Source organism: Quercus suber, unplaced genomic scaffold (assembly GCF_002906115.3).
Source record: "Quercus suber isolate HL8 unplaced genomic scaffold, Cork oak 2.0 scaffold_172, whole genome shotgun sequence".
Taxonomy (NCBI): Eukaryota; Viridiplantae; Streptophyta; class Magnoliopsida; order Fagales; family Fagaceae; genus Quercus; species Quercus suber.
Genome location: NW_027069632.1, coordinates 316558 through 330158, shown reverse-complemented (window position 1 = coordinate 330158; position 13601 = coordinate 316558). Strand labels below are relative to the sequence as shown.

At 33.8% G+C, this 13601-nt stretch overlaps 2 protein-coding genes and 1 long non-coding RNA gene across 3 annotated transcripts in view; all 3 read right to left on the bottom strand.

Moving 5' to 3' along the window:
* The window catches only part of LOC112023611 (uncharacterized), a 109302-nt gene extending 96506 nt beyond the window's left edge, over positions 1-12796 (bottom strand). The window contains exons 1-10 of the mRNA XM_065778024.1: positions 12593-12796; positions 12134-12352; positions 11223-11618; positions 10513-10610; positions 9312-9329; positions 4526-4580; positions 3145-3445; positions 2897-2976; positions 2711-2781; positions 2509-2562 (exon numbers count right to left, since the gene is read on the bottom strand). Coding sequence (XP_065634096.1) covers positions 2509-2562; positions 2711-2781; positions 2897-2976; positions 3145-3445; positions 4526-4580; positions 9312-9329; positions 10513-10610; positions 11223-11618; positions 12134-12352; positions 12593-12713 — 1413 coding nt within the window. The 5' untranslated portion in view covers positions 12714-12796. The remainder of the gene's footprint in view (positions 1-2508; positions 2563-2710; positions 2782-2896; positions 2977-3144; positions 3446-4525; positions 4581-9311; positions 9330-10512; positions 10611-11222; positions 11619-12133; positions 12353-12592) is intronic.
* On the bottom strand, positions 4875-6419 carry LOC136069477 (uncharacterized). The gene is made up of 2 exons (XR_010630688.1): positions 5486-6419; positions 4875-5180 (listed from the first exon to the last, which is right to left on the bottom strand). It is a non-coding gene; the product is annotated as an uncharacterized LOC136069477 (long non-coding RNA).
* Positions 6431-7324, bottom strand: LOC136069476 (thiosulfate sulfurtransferase 18-like). The gene is made up of 4 exons (XM_065778044.1): positions 7138-7324; positions 6920-7000; positions 6671-6750; positions 6431-6553 (listed from the first exon to the last, which is right to left on the bottom strand). The coding sequence occupies exons 1-4, from the start codon at positions 7152-7154 to the stop codon at positions 6462-6464; spliced, it is 270 nt and encodes an 89-aa protein (XP_065634116.1). The 5' UTR covers positions 7155-7324; the 3' UTR covers positions 6431-6461.
* Positions 12797-13601: the final 805 nt, after the last annotated feature.

Genomic DNA, 13601 nt, shown 5'->3' with positions numbered 1-13601 from the left:
TTTTTTTTCTTATCTTAGCAAGATGCACTAGGAAAGAAAAGTGGTGATATGAAAAGTCATAATGCGTGCATATCAACTAGGATGTTATGCTATGATTATATTAGGAAATGTAATAAGACATTTTTGATTGCCATAAATAGGATATCAAGGCCATAAAATCTGGCTATAATAGGAATATTATAGAGGAAACAGTGAGTCTCCCCATTGACTAATCCTTTTTATTTACCATATATATATATATATATATATTATATCTATGTAGGCTGTAACTATTAAAGCCTCACAGTTGTACAAATATTTACATCCCCTTTTGAACAAGCACATCCCTCGTACATGAGATATCACCAAACATTCTCCACTTTTCTAACTAAATATATAATTCACTATTTAGTTTATGAATAGCCTTATATTTTACTTTAGCAAAGCAATATTGTTTGGGTGAATTAATGAGGGGCGTGAATCATGGATAATAGATGGATAAAGGATCCATTATGGTCCAAACATGCCAATATATGCATTGTGGAGGCACTTAAGATAATCAAGAAGTAAATAGAAAATTTGGGTACTTACTTTCGAATACTGCTTCCTCCATTTGCTTTGTTCATGGCCTTGCTCCTTGGCAAGAGGTAGCCTTTTTGCTCTTCCCTCATTATTGTATGCCCACTTTGGGGCTTTTGACCATGACATCTTCATCGAAACTCAACTCCACAGAGTCTATTTGATTCACGACTATGCATTTTTTGTTGCTACATTGGATGAGCGCAGCAATTCAGTATTTTATAACTTTAGATTGAACTGAGTAACCCTTTGTCATAGGAAAAGGTTAATGGCTAACCTTTAGCCACAGATGCCAAACTGATGATGCCAAAATCGTCAGTTGGGTCACTCGTCCAATTCGAAGCTCTTGATGATCTAGTAGGACCTGCAAAATAAAGGAGGGACTGATTAAAGAGACCACCAAGTTGTGCTCAGTGGGGGAGCCTCCGATACTCAAGTTAGTATCTGCCCATATCTTTCGTATGTAGATAGCATTTTGTAATTGTTTTTTTGATGTACCTTAGAAAATGGACAAATTGTCCCTTTTTATAGGTGATTTAGGTAACTGTTGGACATAAATGAGGGTGATTATTACCTTAATTGTAACGTTCTTTGTCTTGATGAGAGGGTTTAAGACTTTTGATGGTTGTTATTAAATGTGTTGGGCAGTTACTTATCCATCTTTGATAGCCTATTAATAACACAATTATCGTCTATTAAGATGGACGACCTTAATGGTTTTTATGGACTCATCATATACCATTTTTGCAATTGGGTGCTTAAGCCCCTTTGAAAATTTTTGGTACAAGTGGCGATTTAGTAAGACTTGCCTAGTTATGAATTACAAAATAGTTACTTAGTAGTTACATATTAGTTTTTACAAGTTAGTCCTTCCTTGGCTTTTCTTGATAAAGTCTCATGAATAGGTACTAGTACCAAAACTTAACTGCTTGTAAATAATGCAACTCTTCATGCATAATTTAATGACACAAATTTCTCCTACTTCATCTCAAAAGTTATCTTCTTCCTTCTTCTTTTTTCCCCTTTATTCTGGGATAATTTAGTTAATTTCCATTTTATTCTCATTTTTTTTTTCTTATACATTTATCCATCGTGTTTTCATCTATATAAAAAAAAAGAACTACAACGTAGTCAAACAAAATTGAGATTCAGTGCAATTAACCTTCTTTCTCTCCTATCATTTTTATTTATTTATTAATATTACTTTTTAATTTTTTTTTCATTTTTTTATATGCATTGGGTAAAATTTTAAATTTTTTTTATTTTTACAATTTTAAATCACAGCCACTCGTGATAATTGGTGCAATACCTGCGCTTGATATTAATCTCAGTCAAACAATGTTTTCCGACCCTACCTTTTCCAAACTAACAATGCCCTACGAGTCGTTTGGCAGAGAAGTTTGAATAATGTTGTTTGTAGTTTTTTGAAATACGTGTAAGTGAAAAAGTGTGTAATGTTATTTAAAAACTAAAAATGAATGTTTGAAATATTCTACCAAATGGCCCCTAATTTCTAACATCATCCATTTTATCTATCATCTGTCTCACTTTTTTTATCATTTATTTCATTTTGAGATGTCTCAAAATGTTGTCATGTTTCTAAAAATAAAAGTAATTAATTTACTGATTTTTCCTATTATACTTCTATTAATTTACTAATTCAATTTTTTCATAAATTTTTTTAAGGGTAGTTTTAAAAATTTATATATTTTAAAAAATAGATAAGATAATAAATGATGTTTTTATTAAAAGTTTGACTTTTCGAATTACCCTTTATTTTACCCCCTCAGTTTTCTCCTTAATTGTTCAGTTAACAAAAAATGATGAAGAAATTCTTAAAATTGTTGCGGAAATTATGATGTTCAAGTAGCTTTCTTATTAATTAAGCATGAAATCTGACCAGCTAATAATTGAAGGATACGATCAATTTAATTTTCATATAAGACTTACAGCGCTAAGAAGATCAGCAGTTGCAGACAAGGATCTGACCCCACTTTGACAACCCTATGCAGAGATAACATCAACAGAGAGATAAGATAAGAACATGGCCATGATATTTTATAGGATTATAGGAAGCATTGGGACCATATTAAAGGTTTTTTTTTTTTTTTACTATTTAATACAATATAAATCAGGAAACAATATAATTTACCACAATAAGTTTGTCCTCTTTGTTGCAAGCAGACGAAACCTCGCTTAAGAACTGAGGATTTTTCACCCTACCTAAAGGTCAAAATTTCATCATTTGCTCATTGACTTTAAAATTTTCAAACAAAAACAATATTAAAAAAAAAAAAACCATATAAAGAGGCTTATCATAGTTAGAAATTGAAATTACCCTCTGGTGTATTGAACATGTAAGGAATGTTCAAGATCTTATCTGCACCCACATGCCCTTTCTTGTACTCTTCCACAGTCCTATTTACAATTTGAATAAAGTTTCAAATTTCTTTTAGAATGAATAGAACTTTAAAGTTAAGACCTTTTTTAAAAAAAAATCCAGTTAAATCACATCTATAGTATTTTCAGTAATTTGAAGAAGAAATGCATGGATCAAAGTACAAAAACAAAGAGCCTTTTACTTACCTAACATCCAGATATTTGTGGCCAGAATTGATAAGATCCTTAGTTGCATGAACATCAACGGTGACAACTTCTGCTCCCGAGCTACAAAATATAAGAAGAAGAAGAAGAAACAAAACACGAGAGAACATAGCCCAGGAAAAACCCATATCAAATTTCGCAGTCAAGTATATAGTTCTGAAAATTTTATATGTGTGGTATCGAAGAGAAATGAAATAGACCTTTCTAAAGAGCCCATGAAGAAGATCAGAAATGGGGTTTATATAGCTTGGATTTTCACGTTCAAGATCTGGGGGCTGTCGGCCTGATTTGCCACAAGGAAAGTCAACTGAATTTACAAAACGTGGGCTGAGCTAACTGGTCACAGTGGCGCAATTCACATTCTGTGGGAAGAAATTAATGTGCTGTTATATAGATAAGGAATAAAGTTCCGGGTACGTATATTGTGTCCAATGAAATCGTGCCACGTGGGGCACGAGAAAATGCTTGGCTTTGATTGGAGTAGTTGCACAGTTGGGAGTTGGGACTGACTCGAACTCCACTAAAAGCGTGGGCCTAAAATAATGTTGTATTGTTGCCTGCCAAAGCATTTGTAGTTAACGAAAACTTGTGAAGCAAACATAAATAAATCTTTTGACAAGGAACATTTTGTTCAAAATAATGGTTGAGTAATACTTGAAAAATAATACAGACAGTCACACAGCAACTTCTTCGTATTAAGAAATCTTAATGCACTAGTCATCACGCATCTCCTTCTAAAGTAAAGTAAAAAAAAAATAAATAAATAATTTATAATATAGCAATCACCATGTCATCAGCATTAGAGGGTGTCGTTACCACTTACAACAATTAATGACACCAAGATTAATGACATTGGTGTCATATAGTTTATAAATTTTGAAAGATATTAGGATTACAATTTTTGTCATAATTTGTCCAATAAAAGTGGTAGGTCCATGGGTTCTACAAGTCCACTACTCACAATTCACTATGTAGATAAATTGTAACAAAAGTTGTATTCTTAATATTACTAGTAAATTAAAATTTTCTTGTACTTTATTTTTGCACCAAACGCGCGCATGTGAAAGTGTTTTTTACACGTGTATACTTAACCCAAATTTTCAGTTGTAATTTGTAAAAAACACTTGTGAGTACACAGGTGTAACAAGTTTTAGCCTATTCCAATATGGATGCAACAGTCTTTAGACTCTGTCTTTATAAAACTGTTGTTGAAGTCATGCAACCCATTAAAACATTTCTTTTTCTTCTTTTCCCTTCTTTTTAAGGGCAAAAATCTTATGAAATTCACCTTGTTTTCTCCTCTCCATTTTAAGGGGTGTGAAAATCATGATGCATGATTAATGTCATACAGATGAAAGTTAACAGATAGTGGCACTATGCGGCAAGTCTAGAAGCAAAGTGAGCAAAGGAAGCAACTCCTGTAAATAGTAGTCAATTACAATATGCTTACAGATAACTTGGAAACAGAATTAGACAAATCAAAGGGATCATAAGAATGTTGAGCCTTGGGACTGAGCTGGTGAACCATCTGCTTGGAGTACCCATGAAAAGCAATCGTCATGTCAAGCTCTCTTATATTTCTGTTTTCTGCTGAACCACTTATAAAGCAATCCATAATTAGTTCATTGGCCTCCACAGCATGGATATCAACCATTTTCGGCCAATTCAATTGGGATATTTACAGCACCTATCAATATAGTGCGATAGTAGTATTGGTCATTCAAAAATATGATAAAAAATTACTGTTAAGTTAGAAAATATAATGGTTTACATATGGTTTTATTTTGTTTCATAAAATGTCAATCAGACACACGCGCAAATATACGCACACGTGTGTATATACACACATGCATAAAATGACAACGTATCCTGTACAATTTTGTGGATTAAAACCCAGATCATATAAAAAAGCACTCTTGGACATCATCCCAGATTTCTCTCAAGACTTCAGAGACTGAGAAGCACTAAGGAAGCTTCTAATGTTCTTCATGAAATGTCCTAGTTAGACAGAGAGCACCCTGAAATATTAAAAAGAGAATTATAGAAAAGAAAAAGATGGACTTAACTGTGGAAACAAGATTAACATAGAATCACACCAAAAAATCTGAACAAGCCTCAGGCCAGTATTCAAAATGACTAGCATTTTAACAGTTCGATGCAGATTAGCTTGATTCAGATCAAAGAAAATATCTCTAGAGATCAATTGGTTTCAACTTCAGAATGCAAAGAAGGCTGGTGAATAGTGAAAATCTTGCACATTTTCCATCTTTTTGAGTAGAAGTCCCCAAAATTTTGAAGTCAGAGGGAAAAACAAACTACGTACCTAATGTCAAGAACTAGACCGATCCTTATTTCCATTTGTTGATTCTATACCCTAATTCCTTTCTTCACCTGCAAGAAGAGAACAACCAAATTTTACTCAGAACAAACCACATTCTGCATGATGCCATAGCAATTTGACCAGGAGTATGCAAGAAATGTAGGAACAGGATACATTTCATCCCAAAATATGAGGGAAAATAGGCATAAATTACGTTAGTTTTGTCTACCTAAAAGGCAAGCACATTTACCACACATTTTTAAATCTAAGACCTGCCACCCATATTGATCCACAAGGCCAAGCACTTCCTGCATTAAAGTTATTGCTTAGGGAGACCAAATATGGATCATCCACCCTTGTAAGGAAAAACTCTTCAAACTCCCACTTGCCATCAAGGTTGTGAACTGTTAACAAAATTTACTACATATACTATCATTAGGTTCATTTTTATAAGTGATCATCTATAATTGATTGAAGTCTCCATTGCCAAGCCTGGCTGGCAAGAAGAAAATTCTAGACTTGTTTGCTGGGACCAAGAGTATATTTAGCATGCAAGGACAACACGCAAGACTTTTGTAGGATAACTGCAAAAATAAATAAATATTAACCCAGAAACCAAGAATGTTCATCCTGTTCTTAAGTTAATGGCTCGTTTAATATTACAAGCACTCAACTCATGCATTTATGAGTATCCTAAGAGTTATGTTGTTGTGCCCAAATTTAAAAATAAATAAACAAATCACAAGCCTCTTGACCTCAATTAATCATTCAATGAAAGGCTTGGACTGAGTAGTTTGATATATCTTGTTGAAACTATATTTCACCAGGTTTTACTGAGTAGGCAAAGTAAATGTTCCCCATCTTCTCATGCCAGGTTGTGCAAGTCATCTAACAGTTAAGGACCATGCTCGAAACTTTTCCATACAAGTTTCAAGATGACANTTTTTTTTTTTTTTTTTACTATTTAATACAATATAAATCAGGAAACAATATAATTTACCACAATAAGTTTGTCCTCTTTGTTGCAAGCAGACGAAACCTCGCTTAAGAACTGAGGATTTTTCACCCTACCTAAAGGTCAAAATTTCATCATTTGCTCATTGACTTTAAAATTTTCAAACAAAAACAATATTAAAAAAAAAAAAAAACCATATAAAGAGGCTTATCATAGTTAGAAATTGAAATTACCCTCTGGTGTATTGAACATGTAAGGAATGTTCAAGATCTTATCTGCACCCACATGCCCTTTCTTGTACTCTTCCACAGTCCTATTTACAATTTGAATAAAGTTTCAAATTTCTTTTAGAATGAATAGAACTTTAAAGTTAAGACCTTTTTTTAAAAAAAAATCCAGTTAAATCACATCTATAGTATTTTCAGTAATTTGAAGAAGAAATGCATGGATCAAAGTACAAAAACAAAGAGCCTTTTACTTACCTAACATCCAGATATTTGTGGCCAGAATTGATAAGATCCTTAGTTGCATGAACATCAACGGTGACAACTTCTGCTCCCGAGCTACAAAATATAAGAAGAAGAAGAAGAAACAAAACACGAGAGAACATAGCCCAGGAAAAACCCATATCAAATTTCGCAGTCAAGTATATAGTTCTGAAAATTTTATATGTGTGGTATCGAAGAGAAATGAAATAGACCTTTCTAAAGAGCCCATGAAGAAGATCAGAAATGGGGTTTATATAGCTTGGATTTTCACGTTCAAGATCTGGGGGCTGTCGGCCTGATTTGCCACAAGGAAAGTCAACTGAATTTACAAAACGTGGGCTGAGCTAACTGGTCACAGTGGCGCAATTCACATTCTGTGGGAAGAAATTAATGTGCTGTTATATAGATAAGGAATAAAGTTCCGGGTACGTATATTGTGTCCAATGAAATCGTGCCACGTGGGGCACGAGAAAATGCTTGGCTTTGATTGGAGTAGTTGCACAGTTGGGAGTTGGGACTGACTCGAACTCCACTAAAAGCGTGGGCCTAAAATAATGTTGTATTGTTGCCTGCCAAAGCATTTGTAGTTAACGAAAACTTGTGAAGCAAACATAAATAAATCTTTTGACAAGGAACATTTTGTTCAAAATAATGGTTGAGTAATACTTGAAAAATAATACAGACAGTCACACAGCAACTTCTTCGTATTAAGAAATCTTAATGCACTAGTCATCACGCATCTCCTTCTAAAGTAAAGTAAAAAAAAAATAAATAAATAATTTATAATATAGCAATCACCATGTCATCAGCATTAGAGGGTGTCGTTACCACTTACAACAATTAATGACACCAAGATTAATGACATTGGTGTCATATAGTTTATAAATTTTGAAAGATATTAGGATTACAATTTTTGTCATAATTTGTCCAATAAAAGTGGTAGGTCCATGGGTTCTACAAGTCCACTACTCACAATTCACTATGTAGATAAATTGTAACAAAAGTTGTATTCTTAATATTACTAGTAAATTAAAATTTTCTTGTACTTTATTTTTGCACCAAACGCGCGCATAGTGAAAGTGTTTTTTACACGTGTATACTTAACCCAAATTTTCAGTTGTAATTTGTAAAAAACACTTGTGAGTACACAGGTGTAACAAGTTTTAGCCTATTCCAATATGGATGCAACAGTCTTTAGACTCTGTCTTTATAAAACTGTTGTTGAAGTCATGCAACCCATTAAAACATTTCTTTTTCTTCTTTTCCCTTCTTTTTAAGGGCAAAAATCTTATGAAATTCACCTTGTTTTCTCCTCTCCATTTTAAGGGGTGTGAAAATCATGATGCATGATTAATGTCATACAGATGAAAGTTAGCAGATAGTGGCACTATGCGGCAAGTCTAGAAGCAAAGTGAGCAAAGGAAGCAACTCCTGTAAATAGTAGTCAATTACAATATGCTTACAGATAACTTGGAAACAGAATTAGACAAATCAAAGGGATCATAAGAATGTTGAGCCTTGGGACTGAGCTGGTGAACCATCTGCTTGGAGTACCCATGAAAAGCAATCGTCATGTCAAGCTCTCTTATATTTCTGTTTTCTGCTGAACCACTTATAAAGCAATCCATAATTAGTTCATTGGCCTCCACAGCATGGATATCAACCATTTTCGGCCAATTCAATTGGGATATTTACAGCACCTATCAATATAGTGCGATAGTAGTATTGGTCATTCAAAAATATGATAAAAAATTACTGTTAAGTTAGAAAATATAATGGTTTACATATGGTTTTATTTTGTTTCATAAAATGTCAATCAGACACACGCGCAAATATACGCACACGTGTGTATATACACACATGCATAAAATGACAACGTATCCTGTACAATTTTGTGGATTAAAACCCAGATCATATAAAAAAGCACTCTTGGACATCATCCCAGATTTCTCTCAAGACTTCAGAGACTGAGAAGCACTAAGGAAGCTTCTAATGTTCTTCATGAAATGTCCTAGTTAGACAGAGAGCACCCTGAAATATTAAAAAGAGAATTATAGAAAAGAAAAAGATGGACTTAACTGTGGAAACAAGATTAACATAGAATCACACCAAAAAATCTGAACAAGCCTCAGGCCAGTATTCAAAATGACTAGCATTTTAACAGTTCGATGCAGATTAGCTTGATTCAGATCAAAGAAAATATCTCTAGAGATCAATTGGTTTCAACTTCAGAATGCAAAGAAGGCTGGTGAATAGTGAAAATCTTGCACATTTTCCATCTTTTTGAGTAGAAGTCCCCAAAATTTTGAAGTCAGAGGGAAAAACAAACTACGTACCTAATGTCAAGAACTAGACCGATCCTTATTTCCATTTGTTGATTCTATACCCTAATTCCTTTCTTCACCTGCAAGAAGAGAACAACCAAATTTTACTCAGAACAAACCACATTCTGCATGATGCCATAGCAATTTGACCAGGAGTATGCAAGAAATGTAGGAACAGGATACATTTCATCCCAAAATATGAGGGAAAATAGGCATAAATTACGTTAGTTTTGTCTACCTAAAAGGCAAGCACATTTACCACACATTTTTAAATCTAAGACCTGCCACCCATATTGATCCACAAGGCCAAGCACTTCCTGCATTAAAGTTATTGCTTAGGGAGACCAAATATGGATCATCCACCCTTGTAAGGAAAAACTCTTCAAACTCCCACTTGCCATCAAGGTTGTGAACTGTTAACAAAATTTACTACATATACTATCATTAGGTTCATTTTTATAAGTGATCATCTATAATTGATTGAAGTCTCCATTGCCAAGCCTGGCTGGCAAGAAGAAAATTCTAGACTTGTTTGCTGGGACCAAGAGTATATTTAGCATGCAAGGACAACACGCAAGACTTTTGTAGGATAACTGCAAAAATAAATAAATATTAACCCAGAAACCAAGAATGTTCATCCTGTTCTTAAGTTAATGGCTCGTTTAATATTACAAGCACTCAACTCATGCATTTATGAGTATCCTAAGAGTTATGTTGTTGTGCCCAAATTTAAAAATAAATAAACAAATCACAAGCCTCTTGACCTCAATTAATCATTCAATGAAAGGCTTGGACTGAGTAGTTTGATATATCTTGTTGAAACTATATTTCACCAGGTTTTACTGAGTAGGCAAAGTAAATGTTCCCCATCTTCTCATGCCAGGTTGTGCAAGTCATCTAACAGTTAAGGACCATGCTCGAAACTTTTCCATACAAGTTTCAAGATGACATTCATAATTGAATTGACAAAATAAGGACTGAAGTGGGAGCATGAGAAAAGAGAGTATGACCAGCATGCAATATAGAGTAACCAGGCCTTGAAATTAGCACCCCATGATTTATGAAAAAATAATTGCAGAGAGATTATACTCAAGATAAATTTTATGATTCTGTGAACAGTTCAAATTAGCAACAGATCATGATCCAAATAGAGATAACATGTATGTACCACAATCAAAAAGTAACCTACTGCCTGAAATATTCAACAAAGTAATTTAACATTGCTCCTTTAAAAACTAAAAACTAAGACTGATATTTGCTTACATCAGAACATGCAATTTTCGTTGCCAAATCATGCTTGCACACTGGGCAGAATGTACCCGACTTATTCAACCATGAGTCCATGCAGATTGAATGAAATCCTGCAATAAGAATTCAAGTTGATAACTATATCTCTCTAGATGTCTAGATATATGATGTTATGTAAAATGTAATTAATTTTGATGGAGTAAATACTATAATGTTAACGATCTCCACTAAAATATAATAGCACGTGGCAGCTTATGATACAATCATGTGATAAACATAAACCAGTGTCCATGTGTGCGTCAGTAAGTGCATAATATTTCTGTCCAGCTGAACTTTTGTAAATAAATGGTAATGGTAGTTCAATGACATCATAAGAGCAATGGTTTATTCCTTTTTCATTGGAAAGCTTCTTCTAGTTCTTCCTTCTTGGACCTAGTGTGGTACTCTTATATTTGTAACAACTAGTGAGAGCGCCAGCTGTCAACATACAAGCTCAGTAAGTAAAACTATGCATCACTTCTTCTCCATAACCTAACTTTTTAGATTGTAACAGTCTCAAGAGCATCATGACCTGCCAAGGCAGCCTATGAACTTTATAGCTACCCCAGACATGCAGGTAACAGAACTATATGAAAACATCTACAAGCACCCCATTGTAGTGCAAGACAGGGACTGTAACCCTATTGTAATTGCCTATAATATTAAACATGTGAGAAAAGCCCTACCATGTCGGCAGGGAAGAACTTTAAGAATTTCCCCATCTTTGTAATCCTCAAGGCAAATGGCACAAGTGTCTTCAGTGTGGTGATCCCTCAGATGAGCAGAGCTGAACGTGACGCAGGGTAGAGCTTCCACCATCTCAGCATCTACTCTTTGAGAGCGGTAATGTGTTCCTTGTGAAGACGACCAATGTCTGGGTGCAAAGTAGACAAACACCGCGATTGCACATATGACAACAAACGAGATAAAAGATATTGTCAACACCGTCCAGGTTGATTCATAATGATTTGGGTATAGACAGCATCTGCCATTTCCCTCTTCAGCATACTGCTTCAAGGTTTCACCAGCAAACTTAGAAACAAAAATCGCATGCACTGTAATGTTCTTCGGGTGTATCATCACTGCAAACAAAATGGGGCAGCAAGACATTATAATACGCGAAACACTACAATTTCTCCATTTATTTCAATTGAAATAGCTGCACACCCATAAACTATCACTCGTCCCAAAAATTTAAGTCTTACATGGGAAGAAGAGTGGACAGGATTCAAACTCATGACCACTTGTTCTCATACCATGATAAAATACCACTTGACCCAAAACCTTAAAATTTTAGAAAATACTAAATTTAATCATTTAACCATTATTCTAACACTCTATTTAAACCTCCATTTAATTTGTGCAATATATCGGGTTCATTTTATTAGGCGTTTTGATAGCTTAAAAGAGCGTTTTTAAAACTCAAAACTCTGTTTTGCAACCATAACTCCTCATAGTTTTTCCAACAGTTTATACAAACGCACCCATCATTCAGACAATTATAGAGAGTTATATATTGTGTATTTACCAATCAAAAAGCGGAATCCAACGATTGAAGCAATAAACATAGACATTTAAAGGGGACAAGCTGACTCACTGTAAACCAAGCTTCCATCGTTTTGATCATTGTAAACAATTGCGGCGCGAAAGCCAGCATTCTGTGCATTACGGATTTTATCTTCGAAAGCACATCCACCCCTAATTATCAAAGCCAATCTCGTTTGCTCAGTTCCTTTGTTTTGAAGCGAAGAGCAAGCCTCCAAAGGATCTGCTACATACAGTGTTCCACATGTACCAGATCTATTGACAGCAACAGCTATAAAAAATAAAAAATTTAAAATTTTTTTAAAAAAAATTGGGATATGAATTAAGAGAGCTCTCTCTGAATTGAAGCGAAAGAGTGGAAATTAGGTTACGAGTAAAGTAAAGTAAAAGGTTTTGCATTTACTTTATGAGGCATGACTAAGAATCATGGAATTGATTTTTTTTTTCTCTAGGTTTTCTCAGCAACCAAACAGGGACAAGAAAGAAAGAAAGAAAGAAAAAAAGAAGTTACCAGATTTGGCGGGAAGGTCGGGGAAGGACGTGGAGAACGAATCGATCGAAACAGTAGCAGAGGTACGTGGGATTGCGTATGGAACGAACACGAAGAAGAATCCGATTAACGCTTCCCACATCTCGCCCTCTCGCAATCTCTGTTTCTTACGTTTTGATGGTCCAGAATTTACAATGACAAACAATTACAGTACACAACTTCTGTTTTTTTTATTTTTTATTTTATTTTTCTCATTCAAAAAAAAAAATAAGGATTTACACTAAAAAAGACAATAAATAATACTATCTTAGCTCACTTTTTTTTTTTTTTTTTTTATGATTAAAAAAAAAAAAAAAAAAAAAAAAAAAAAAAAAAAAAAAAAAAAAAAAAAAAAACTAACTTGTAGTAAATGGGATGGCAGGGTTTCAAGCATGTGAGCAACATGGGAGGAGGCTATCTCGCCTGGGTGGAGAATGGATTTCTTGTGCAAAAGCCAGACGCTAAGCTGTGATCTCTATAATTGTATAAAACAACCATAATTTGCAGCCACGAGCAAAACATTGTAGAATATGTACTTTTTTTAAAAAAAAAAAAGTTTGTGAGATATGTAACTTAATTTTCTTTTAGTAAACAGTAATATTTATTAGAATGCACATGAAAATAATAATATTAGTGTTTTAAACCGAGTTTATAATACATTATATAAATAAAGTACAGCTACAAAAATGTCTAACATTTATAGTTGTAGACTGAAGTTACAAACAACAAACACTAGTAATTAATTTAGTTTTGCATGTTATTAATTATTATCACGTCATGCACTTTGTTATCAATATTGTTTATATCTAACTTTATGGTTTTACCGTTTTACACTTTTACTATCGGCATCTTGGCCAGTGGTATTTCGGCTTAATGACACCTCCGTTGGTAAATATATATAGATTAGTTTGATCTCTCATGCCTTCATCTAGCAAAAAAAAAAAAAATAATAATAATAAAAATGAACAATGGTTCTAAATACTTGGAAAAT